The sequence below is a fragment of the Lonchura striata genome, chromosome 2, assembly GCF_050655825.1.
Source record: "Lonchura striata isolate lonStrDom1 chromosome 2, ASM5065582v1, whole genome shotgun sequence".
NCBI classification, from domain to species: Eukaryota; Metazoa; Chordata; class Aves; order Passeriformes; family Estrildidae; genus Lonchura; species Lonchura striata.
The window spans coordinates 92,174,477-92,187,048 of NC_140704.1; the positions used below are offsets into that span (position 1 = coordinate 92,174,477).

At 35.4% G+C, this 12,572-nt stretch overlaps 1 protein-coding gene across 7 annotated transcripts in view; it reads right to left on the reverse strand.

The window, feature by feature from the left end:
• PTPN3 (protein tyrosine phosphatase non-receptor type 3) overlaps positions 1 to 12,572 on the reverse strand; it is a 158,940-nt gene that overhangs the window by 66,632 nt on the left and 79,736 nt on the right. For all 7 annotated transcript variants that reach the window (XM_085571780.1, XM_085571779.1, XM_085571781.1 and 4 more), the window contains 3 exons: positions 12,080 to 12,124; positions 11,119 to 11,171; positions 2,134 to 2,254 (listed from right to left, as the gene is read on the reverse strand). In XM_085571780.1, the coding sequence (XP_085427906.1) occupies positions 2,134 to 2,254; positions 11,119 to 11,171; positions 12,080 to 12,124 (219 nt within the window). The remainder of the gene's footprint in view (positions 1 to 2,133; positions 2,255 to 11,118; positions 11,172 to 12,079; positions 12,125 to 12,572) is intronic.

A 12,572-nucleotide genomic window follows, 5' to 3' on the forward strand; every position in this document is an offset into this window, starting at 1 on the left:
CCCCTATGGATTTAGAGATGAACACAGAAGGAAAATTTCTGAAGCTATATCAGTTCAATATGACAATAGCTGCTTTCTTAAAAGCTACATACTGTCCACTAAACAGTGTGGAATGGAGTTGTTCAGGGAATACTTCCTCAGATTTTGAAAAGCAGCATAAGACCTAGGTAACAAAAGCTTTGCACTGAGTTACAACACATAACTCACAACATAACTTGTCTCAAGTCTGTATTTCAGCAATTCAAACCTTTTTCTTTTCCATTGTAAGTTTTCCAAAGGATAGATACTAAAGAATGAAAAAAGCATAGATGTTTATAGGGTTGGCTTTGAAACCCACTAATATAAGAATAACAATTTCAAAGCTATAATAATTTACATATAACCTATATGGTTTACAGAAGTATTTTTTATTCCAGACAAGCAGAAATCTCATTCCAAAGCAACAATGTTCTCTCAAAGGGTAAAAAAGTAAATTCTTCCTTTCCATCTTTCCTTCCCAGCAGCTCTAGTGAACACCAGAACCATTCTTGTCAAGTATGTTCTTGGCACCGATCTAGTCAAATTCATGTCCGAGACACACAAATGCCAAAGGAGTACGCAAGAAATACTGCCAGGATAAACAATAATATGTCTGCCTCTCCTTGTACTCTAAAGTAAATTGGCTTTAAGAGCTAAGTTTCAAAAGACATGTTAAAACAATAAAGAAAATTTTTTTCCAGTTCAATTTACTCAGTATATTTATTCAGACCTTCAATTACCAACATCTCTGTTAATTCCAATACAGAAGTTAAACTTCTCAACCATGAAGGCTTCACCCCACCAAAGACACTCAATGAAAGCATTGATATCACTGAAAGGACACAGAAGAAAGGAGTCTTTCCAACAGACACCACCACACTCTAGTCTGGACCAATGCAAATTTCTGATCTTTCCTCTGCAGAACATAACCAGTTTTATATCTCTTGTTACCACAGTATTAAATACATGACCAGTCACTCCAAGACTCTTCAGAAACTTCCCTCAGTGGTCTCCAAGGCGACTGCTTCCTAAGACAAGCAGGCTTATTCATTCGTGTCTAAAAGACCCCCTCAAAAAACTACTGAGCCTACTGGAAACTGCCAATTAATTTGGAAGGAGTAGAAGCATCAGCAATTGTGTGCCTGAACACAAACTGTTTGGAAAGCAGTCCAGATTAGTGTCTCCAACAGAAAGGACAGTTGGAGTCAAGATTTCAGAGGTTATCTTCTTTTGCCCCATAAATGACAATGCCTGCTCTAGACAGCTAGGGAGCACATGTGAAGTTCAAAACTACTCACGACACCCACTAGGAGTAAAAAAACCAGAGGGAAAAGCAAGAGTATTGAAAGATGAGAAAAAAACAGCTGAGGGACATTAAGAAGACATGAAAATGGAAATATTTTGTGTATTTCAAGATATAAATCAAAGAAACTAAGAGAGCAGGGAATTAGCTCTGCTGCAGTTAAGATACAGACAGAGAAAACAAGCCTACAGAGATTTGTATTTCATTTGCTCACAGACAATTTCTTAGATTGGTATATTTGCATTCAGCTTGCAAGTATCTGATCAACACCACTAATTCCAAAGCTGCAGACTTACAAGGGACAAATCATCAGGGTCAGAAAAAATAATCAGCAGCACGCTGACTGGAATAATCTGTTGCAGCCTTTGCATTACATTCAGGAGAGGGAAGTGAAAGCACCAAGTTAATTGAAGTGTTTTATTGTTATGGCATATCTTGGAGTTTTTCCACATATATAGACAAAAAAACATCTGTAGAATTTGAAAAATGATCAAATGTCCTTTATGTAGCAAACCCTTCAAAAATCTAGTACAGTGTTCTAGATTGTTGCCTTTAATAATATTTAAGGCTAACTAATCACTTGGAGATTATAACTAGACATTTATTTAAATGTTTCAACAAATTAGCATTGCACTCTGAATATAATTTATCTAGCATCTCTATGATAAACCCAAGTATTTAATTTAACAGAAGCTATATGAAATACAACTGACTGTTGAAATGCAACTACTAAGAACTCGAGTCTTCCTTTTGATATCTTTTTTTTTCTTTAAAAGCTCAAGAGGTAAGAAAGAACTAAAAGTTGACATTACCTGTGTTGCTCATGTAGCGTTTCTACTTTGGTAAGAAAATCTTTGTTCTGCTCCGGTATAAAGTTGTAATTTGAAAGATATCCTGAGCAATGCACTGAAGCATTATAGTCTCCAAGTTGTGCTGTTAAGAAACAAGAAACACATATATACAGTTTTCAGAGTTAATTGGATTTTGTTTAGAAGAAATTCCTTCTCATCAAATCACATACAAATATGGGAAAATGCAGAAATTACCAGTTGTTTCCCAACAGACAAGAAGTGTTGAACATTGGGAACTGTATGACCTCAGCGAGGTAAATTTTTTTTCAAAATGCACTTAACATAACTATAATCTCAGGCACTGAATGACTCAGTACTTTATTTAGTTACTTATGTAGCCTCACTTTTGCACCACAACCTGTAGCAGCACCAGACAGATGTCATGTGCTGTGCTGACACACACATGCAGCACTGTTACATCAGAGAACACCCAATTACTTCAGTAAGAGATGGTAAAAGAAATCAATTTGACACACTTACTTGACTAGAACATTTTAGAAATCTTCAACAAGATCTGTCACTTAAAAAGCATCCACTCTTCACAAATTCAAGTGGAAATCACTCTGCTACCAACTATGGCACTGTCCTAGAAATTCAGCTTGTGAATTACTTAACAGGAAATGTGAAATAACTGCTAATTGACACATAACACTACAAAGCTGCTACAAAAAGTAAATAACTATGACCTGTACTAACCTTCTTTTTCATAAGGAGTATGGAATAGTGATTATGAAGCCTTGAAGTTTCCCAGAAGTTATTAGTATCTTTTGCAAATTAACACAAAAGGAAGTAACTGATAGGCTGCAAACAATTCAGCATCGAAATGCAACTAAATCAAAGTTCAAGAGCACACTTTTAGGATATACTATCAATAATATTAACACTATTTTCCAGAAAATTTTAAAAAAAGAGATATTTAAATGATTCAAGTTGAGGGGCACATAACAAATAACTTACAACTAGTAATTATGTAGGATCTGTAATGCAGGGGATAAGTAATATTTGCCACATATATATATTCAAACTGCATGATTTAAATGGTCCAGAAAATGGAACTACAATTATACAATACAATTCCCAGGGACATGCAGTCAAAAGCTAATACAGTTGCACACCTAATTGTCGGCATCAAGAGAAATATTTAAATAAAAAAGGGAATGATGAAGAGAAACTAATTTACTTTAAATGCAGAAAGCCTTGCATACTTAGTTCTTTCTTCTTAAAGGTAGCCTAAACTTTAAATTAATTAGCAAACTGCAGGCAAAGGACTAAATATATTCCATGAAAGCTAAATCATATATTTGAACATTACTGTAAAATTTATCTGAAGAAGAACAAAAAAACCAAGAAAGAATAAAATCAAACCAAACCAAACCAAACAAACAAAAACAAAAAAACCCCACCAAATCAACCAAGACAGATTATGAAGAAGTATCATAAGAAACTGAAGTGATTTTCAGGAATATCCATATATATTGACAAAAGTCTAAGCCTGACAATGCTAAGTCTAAGGCAACAACAATAAAAGTGAAAATTTGAAACTTTTAGAAATAAGTAGTATGCTAATAAAAGTTAAAATAAACCCCACAATTTCACAATTACAGTAGTTGATTGTGGATCCTTTACTAAACACTAATACAACCCATCTTTGCTATGAAACAATCTACGTCTTTAAGGTTTGCTGCAGCCAGCTTGAATTCACATCTTGCCAGTGGGAAAAGACCAGATTGCCAGGAATAAGATAACATAGTTTTCTATTTCAATTTTCTTTGCAATAGAAAAAGATATTTTTACTGTAATTTTACCTTCCCTAAAAGGAACAACTGTTATTCCTTCACACATTATGAGGTAGTCTTCTTTTTAATCTTCTAAGTAGGCTACACTGGGCTTTTTCCCTCTTGCTACTAGCTACCTGAGGCCATGCCAATAAGGGGAGCAATTTAGCTTCTCCAACTCCCTAGCCAGCTGTTACAGTAGAATAGAAACATCTTGCAAGACTAATGATCTTGTGTAAGATTTAATTATCCAAGTAGGAAAAAAAAAAAAGTGAGGACATAGAAGCATCGTGGGTTATTATTCTTGCTGACGTCTTGATATCTCTTTACTGGATTTCTCCAGAAGAGAGAAGAAGGGCAGAAAATATTAAAGACCTATTTCTCACCTGAGTTTCGCCTGACATATTTTCTGCTCTGATCATGAGTCAGCAGATACTCAGTGAAGATAAAGTTAGAGTATAAAAACAATGATATTTTAACCTTTCTCCATTCTAGACCACTGTTGCTCTTTAATTTGTTGTAACTGGCAAATAGTATAGAGCTAAGTGAGAGAAAGTGGGACGAATGACGAGTCAAAAAACAAACCCCTGATATTTGAATATCACAATATTGTATTTTAGAGTTCTAGATCTAATATGAAAAGCTTTAAATAAAGGAATGTAATGGACCATTAATTTAGAAGGCCATATTCAGTAAAAACAAGATATTTTTTAATTTCTAGTAAAAGAAGAGTCCAATAGCCAAGTAACCATGTTGATATGAAACACTAGTTCTACAAACTTTCAACAAAATAAGAGATTATAAGTGCTTGAAACACAAGTCTTGAGATCATGTATGTTTACAGAGTATAGAATCTGTCTATGCCTTACTGAAGCCAAAACAAGCCATACATTCTTCATACTTTTTTCATAAGTATTTTGTTCAGACATCCTTCAAGGTGCAAGTGACATTGTTCTCCAATTCTACAGACTTTACTTGTAAATAATAAGAAAAAGAATTGCATACAAAGTAATAACACCAAAACCTATTTCTGCACGTGGACACTTCCAGTAACTTCAGATATAAGAAGGGAAATGTATGAATGGCTCATTGGCTAACCATTATGAGAAATCAGTTATAGAACACATGAGCAATTTACCCAAAAGAATGCCTACAAAAGATAGTAAGCTAGTCTTTAGAAACTGGTTAAACATCAACTTCCTATAGGCCTGAGAATGTATCAGAAAAGAATCAAGCAGGTTCATACTGAATTTGTAACTTTATCGCAATTTTAATATTTCAGGTCAAATGAATAAAGCACAAAAGTGAATTGAGTTGCCCATTTTAAAAAAAGGATAACTACATATAAAAATAAGGTTCACAAGGCAACAGAATAAACAAACCACAGAATGTGTCCGGCATATAAATTGTAAAAATCCTCATATATAAAACTGCAGTACAGGATTAAAACATTAAAACAGAAATCATATGACTGGTCTCCAAATCAGGACAGCAATAACAACTCTCAACATTCTTGAGATGAGGGTGAAATGTAGTATTAAAGGCTAATGATTAATTTATCATCATATGAACATGGAGGCACAAAAAGAAAAGATAGTGAATCTATACAGTTTAATCAGTTTAGAAATTTTAAATGATTGCTTATTGGCACAAAAAAGAACAGAAGAAAGATGAACTTCCTAGCATAAAATGTTTCTCAACAGTAACTAAAAATTATTGAAGTATTAATATGTTTATGGAATCAGAAAACAATCCACTACAGCAGAATTCAGTTTCAAAGAGCCAACATAAAAATGTAGACACTTACAAAAGACAGACTAGAAAGGTACATTGGAATGAGCAAAATTACACCATGTTGAAAATGGTTTTCAGAGAGAAATTCCTAAAAGGACTAAAAAACTCTCAGAAGTGAATGCTGAGAGAAGGAAAGGTGTTTTGACAAGTGGAACCTGCATCCAAATAAGGAGCATGAACACTAACCCACTCAGTCCCTATATAATTGTGATGTTCCTACAGGACAACTAGAACTAGCTATCATGTGAGTTAAAACTAATTTGTTTTGTAAAAGGAAATAATGCTTCATACTCCAGAGCCCTAACAAAATGTTCAGCCTAGGCATGATTGTAAATAGCTGCTTATGACCTCTTACAACAGCTGGCCATTTTGTGGTAAGACAGAATGAGAAATTAGGCATTAATAAAAACAAAGGAACATTTGTAGAGGAAAAATAAAGAAAACTATGCATGCACAATGGTAGTCTCCAAGTTATTTACCACTCCAGAATGAATCATGAGCCAGTCATTGTAATGCCTTTTATTAAAAAAAATAAAAAATAAAAATCAGCAGCTCAAAACCCAGACACAGTTAAACAGCAACACAAAACATTAGTCACAAGGAAAAGGAAGAAACAAATTAGAAATTATAAATTATACTGAGTTGCTGTTTCTGTATCTCAAATACAAAATGTAATTCAGAAACCATACAGACACAATCAAAAAACTACTAAGAAAAGCAAAGTATAATCCAAAGTACAAGGAGTATTCATTTTGAGGAGGTATTGGGTAAAAGACTTAAAGGAGTAGCTACCAATACTCACAAAACATTGTGAGGCTTTACCAAACTAATGCATCTGATCCTCTGCCATATATGTTGTTTCTCAGTATTCACCACGACTCATTTGAGAATCACAAAGTCATCTAGGTTGGACAAGACCTCTAAGATCATTGCATCCAACCTTTAACCCAGCACTGAGAAGCCCACACTAAACCGTATCCCTCTGTGTCACATCTACACATTTTTTAAATACCTCCTGGGATGATGACTCCACCACTTACCTGGACAGCCTCTTCCAAAGCCTGACAAACCTTTTGGTGAAAAATTTTTTCCTAATACAGCATCTAAACCTTCCCTGGTGCAATCCGAGGCTGTTACCATGAGTGTAATACTGTATTACATGGACCTTGATTTGGGAAACTATTCTTTCCCTCTTTTTAGTTATGTTACACAAAAATATTTAATAAGTTCATCCAACTTAAAAATACAGAAGAATAGTAGTATCAAATCTAAGGGGCAATACAGAAAATCAGCTGCTTCAGCTACAGCACCAGCCAGTATCCCAATCTGGGATTCTCCACTCTGGAGATTGTACCTTGTTTTGAAATGTTACAGTTCAAAAAATTATTTGTGGGTTAATGGAAGATCATCATATAAACAATACTTGAAGCAATGATCTCCTGAAGTGGCTGCGGTATTGCCTAACACAACTATAAAATATAATTAAGGAAAACCAGCCCAAAAGAGCTGGAAAGTTGCTGTATATACACAATCAGGACACTCTTAGATTATCTGTTGTATAGAGATGCTAGCAAGCTCAGGAGCAGCAATCTAGAATTCAGTGAACCATATGGAAGGAAATAGGAATGTTTTTTCAATTAATCTCTCCAAGTTGATTGTTGTATTGGGCATTTCATCAGCATCACACAGATAACACTGGCACTGCTGACAACAGGTACTGTAAGATATGATAAAAGATACCTCTGGTTGAACAGCACTGCTGCAGGCTTCAAGAGAACAGATGTGACATGCACACAATCCTCAGACTGCCCAACACACCTAGTAAGTAATTTCAAACCCTGGAAATTCAGCTCAAAGTTCTCTCTACTAATGCAGTCTGATTTTGATTTTAAGGCACAAGGGTTAAAGATGCCCAGGAAAGAAGCAAGCAGACACCTGGCTGATCTGTAAGCAAATCTCTCAGCTTATATGAGATGCTCTCATGAGCACTATTTCACTTCAAGAAAGCATGGGTGGGGAGCACACACAGAAAAATCCCCAAATGCTAACCATGAAAAGAGAGAGGTTTCCAGAAACAAGCAAGTCTGAGGGGTCAATCTAATTTTTATAAAGTGAGGCAAAACAAAGGCAAATTAGAAGAGTCAGGCCTCACTCAGGAACCACTGTTGCTGTTCTCTATCTCTGGGATATCAATCTTCTGGCATTCCCAAAATTCTAACACTCTTATTCCCAGTTCCTGAGAGACTTTCACACTAAGTTCAGCTTTCCTTGACTCCTCATCATGAACAGCCTTCCATTCCTTAGAAGAAAAAGTCCATTGGAAGCCCTAGAAATCAGTCAACCCCTTTCTGAACTGTTTGGGACTTCTGAAAGTCCCAAAGACAGATAGCAGTGTGCTAGAGATGATTCCTGGGTCTCAAAGCAGGGCTGAGAGGAGCAGTACTGCAGGAGACAAGAGCAACTGATGCTCAGGGAAAGACAAGCTTAGAAGCATTCCTTACACCTTTGCTGGTTTTATTGCTGTGCTCCAGATTAAAATCCCAAGTCTGCAATGGATTTATTAACATAAGAGCATATTCTCATGAAATATATGGGATTTCTTACATACCAGTAGCTGGGCATTTAATGGCCTGGAAAAGGCAATTTCCTACATGAAGTGGTAGAAAACAAGTGGTGCTAAATCACCATTTAAAATAAAAAAAAAAAGGACTCATCGTACTGTATAGGCTTCTATATTTGGTTTTATATGGTACAGCATTCCCATTTTACAATAGTAAAAACACACAATTTATCAAGATTTTTCAGGATGAGTGCATCCTTCCAACTTCACAATGATGAAATTATTCAAAATGCATCTTACAAGTTCTTCTTAACGAAAAAAATATTTCAAACTCCACTACTGACTGTTTTGTCACAAAGCACATTCCTGATAATACACTAACAACTTATTCTTGAAGTGTCTGAACTATGTTCGTAATCAGGTTCAGTCACACGTTCTTCAGACATAGTACTCACACCCAGTTACATTCCCCTGTAACTCAGCCCCACCAGGCAACGCAGGGTGTGCTGCAGAAGGGCAGAGGGACACGTCAGAACTTTATTTCAGAAGCAAATGCCAGAGCACAGGACACTAGAGAGAAGCAGCATCCCAGCAGATAGCACCAAAAACTGTCCCCTTGCAAAACTCAGACAGAGCCTCTGAAGGCCAATCATACAACCAGCACATGGAAAAACTTTAGTTAAGGAGCAAGAGCAGAAATGTCAAACACCAGACTTCACACACTGTGAAGGAGATCTGCTTCAGCTCTTCTGTCAGCAACAACTGCTACACCTTTTAAATAAACAACCCACAAGGCTGTCAGACAACAAGGATTTTCCCTTCTGCATACAAGGGAAGCTGCTGAAGGAGAGAAGACTGAAAGCCACCTTTCTGCCACAAAGAAGTGGCAGTAAATAGCTCAGGTAGAACTGATTCACGGCAACCTCAAACATTGCATTTCTTATAAGAAACTACCACATACCAAGAACTTCAGCTTTCCTTACTAAGTATGATTAGAAATTAAAACACTGATAGAAAACTTAAAACAATTTCAATTGACAGGAATCACAGCAAACATGACTCAGTAAGGAGACCTAAATCCTTAATTTCAAAAATATCTTTCTTATGCCATCATCTTCCAGTAAAAGCAAAAAAAAAAAAAAAAAAAAAAAAAAACACACACAAAAAAACCTTAAGGGAGAATGTCTTTCTATTGAACATTTCATATCTTACCAATGCAGAGAATAAATATCAGTTATCACACAAACAGCAACATAAAGGAAATCAGATTAAAAAAAATTGTTACTTTTGGGTTTGGGGTTTTCTGTGCTGTGGGTTTTTTAATTAAAAAACAAAAAGAAACAAAAATATCCCCACCACTGGTAAAAGCAGCACTGTCAGAAGTTAGAAAAAAAAGATAAAATGGAGAAGGAGAATCTAGAATCCGCCATGAAAGACAATTATTAAAACACACCAGCACCCTTTGACAATCTTCACCATCCTTCTATCATTCTCCTTTAGTATAGATAAATACATTAGTAGGTATCCTAGCCTAAGTACTAAAAAGGGAACAGTCATAAAACTGAAGGGGAAGCAGGAACAACTTTGAGATTTGGGGTACACTAGATAGGGCATGATTAATTTCCCTTTTGATAAAATCTTTGCATTCTTCATTTCTGAGCTTTAGCACAATTGGATCACCAATTCATTTAGCAATCCTAATAGTGCAGAGGGTTTGAGCCTTCAAGTGCCTTTACTGAGCCTCGGAAACACCAGAGCAGGATGCATTTCATTTCGCACCAAAACTGTGAGAAATTTGGAAAATTTCAACTGTTCTTACTGAAGTTTGAATCTGATTATAGTTTCATTTTATAAAAGGATGCAACACATGATATGCCTAAACATAAAAGCAAATGTTTCATAGACTCTTAGGGTTTCAACAGATACTAAGAGTTTATCACATTTCTCTTTGAAAACCACTCTTTAATTATTTTAACTTGGTTCTTATTTCAAACAAAAATTATCTCAGTTGTTTCTGTGGGTCTTGTTAGCCTTTCCATAAAAGAAATGAGATTCAGCCAAATAATCACACAACTATTCTCACTTATTTTCCCCTGACTATTTTAACAAATATGCAGACTCCACTAAACCCCCAACCTGTTTTGTTTTCTTTATTTGTTTAATGAGACAGATCTTCCTCCAGCTGTTTTTCACTAACTGTTGAGGATGCTTGTGGGGCATTGTCAGACTCCAATTTGGTTTTCCAACAGAAGTTGTTTTTCTAGTATCATCATTTGAATTTTTTTTTTTGCCAGCTGAAGGCTGATGAGAAGGATGCAAGTTCTTATACGTAGAGTCACCTTAAATGTGTTGCAAAGGGCCTGTTTTACATAACAAACCAGATTCCATGAAACAAACATTGTGTAAGAACACTGTAATTTCTTAATCATGAGTTTACCTTCCTCTTATCTGCTCTCTAGATGACCACTTATTTCCTTGGAATGCTTTCTCATAGCTATTGTAATACATAATAAGTTTCACAGTTTTGTTTCCACTGACAATGCAAACCTGACTTTTTTTGTCAGCAGTCAGAAGCACACATAAATAGCAACATTATCCTTGTATCAACTTTTTTTTTTTTTTTTACAGGCCTAAAAAGTATTGTTTTCCTATTTAGACTGTCTTTGGAGGCTGTTTTAATAACCTTCACCTGCATACTGAATACACTGCACAAATAGATAAGGAAATAAATCTTTCCTGAGTTTCCAGAGCCAAACAGCCAAGATCGTTGTTGGCAAAATAAATTTATTAACAAAATAATGGTTGATTATTACTTACATTGTACTGCATATGATGCCAATACAACAGCAGAACTAATGGGGCATGACAACCTGGAAAGGAGAGGAAATAATTTTATTTAAACATAGGCTGTATGTATGTCTTATTGAAACTGTCTCACAATTAGTTCAGTATGTGAAGACTGATTTATCTTCAAGAGAGTATCTGATTTTTTCTTACTCAGTTTGATTGTTGAAGTACAGTACAACCAGATATTAAACAGTCCCTTAAGTGAACAGAAGGAATTAATCAGAAAAGGACATGCTCAAACTCTTGCTGGTTGCTTAGATGGGAAGGAAAAAGGAGAAAAGATTTTTATGGGGCTCTGGACACTAATAGCTGCATTCTGGTGTATTTAAAACAAACACTAAAATTACCCAAATGCCAAGCACAAAGACAGCTCTGATCTTATGGCCAAAACTCACTTTATAAAAGAAAAGGCCAACACCTGTAGGCAACTGACATTTGGCAGCAAATACTTGGACCATGTTTTCCTTTTTACTTTTTTAATGTACAAACACACAGAAATCACAGCCAAATAAGCCACTAGGTATATGCCCGCCATATAGGTAATATAATCCTGAAATAATGAGAAACTATAGCATGAACTGCCCATTGCTACTCCTGATTACTGCACTGCATAGAAGGTCCCCAGGTTTGGAATTCCATGCCTGGCACACCAAGCCTTGCATAAATACTTCTGTGGCTGATGTTGAGCCTGTTGACACATAGCATCTCCTATAGCTCAGTCACAACAGACTTCTAAATTGTTCTTAATAAGTGAGGTATGAGAAAGTATGTAACATTTCCTAGCAATGTGATTTTCCTTTAAAACAATGTTTCACAAGGCATATTTATGGGGAAAATGGGATAATTTTACAGCAACAATACCCTCAGGTCAAAAGTTTTTTAATTTTATTTTTAAAAGAATTATAGAAAAAGTTAAGATTCTTCTTATTACCTTCCTTCTGCAATATCAATCTTCAACTGCAGAAAGAATAAATGCCTAGAAAATATTTTTTGGGGAAAAAAAACAAATGTGCATTTATTTTTAAATGGTATGATTTAAAATGCTACATATATTAGTTTTACTTCATTAGATTTCCCAGCAAGCTATATAAACAGATGAACAAATATTAGTGGCATTTACAAATATGCAATCATACACCCACTTACTCTCACAAGGATCTTTGGCAGTCTCTACTGCAACTCCAGGGCCACAGTATTAATGTCGCAATTAACACTACAAAAACCAAACCATCACTAAACTGGCTCTTTTTCTCCCTGGAATACTCATTTTTAATCCAATTTTTTTAAAAAATTAAAAAGGCAGAACACCCCAAATCCCAATCAAAGTTGACTGTGAGAGTCTATCTTGGAGCTACTCAGTGAAGGATGAGACATTTCTCTAGCAGCATATGCTGACAAAGAGCTCTTAAACAATTCTCCAAGAG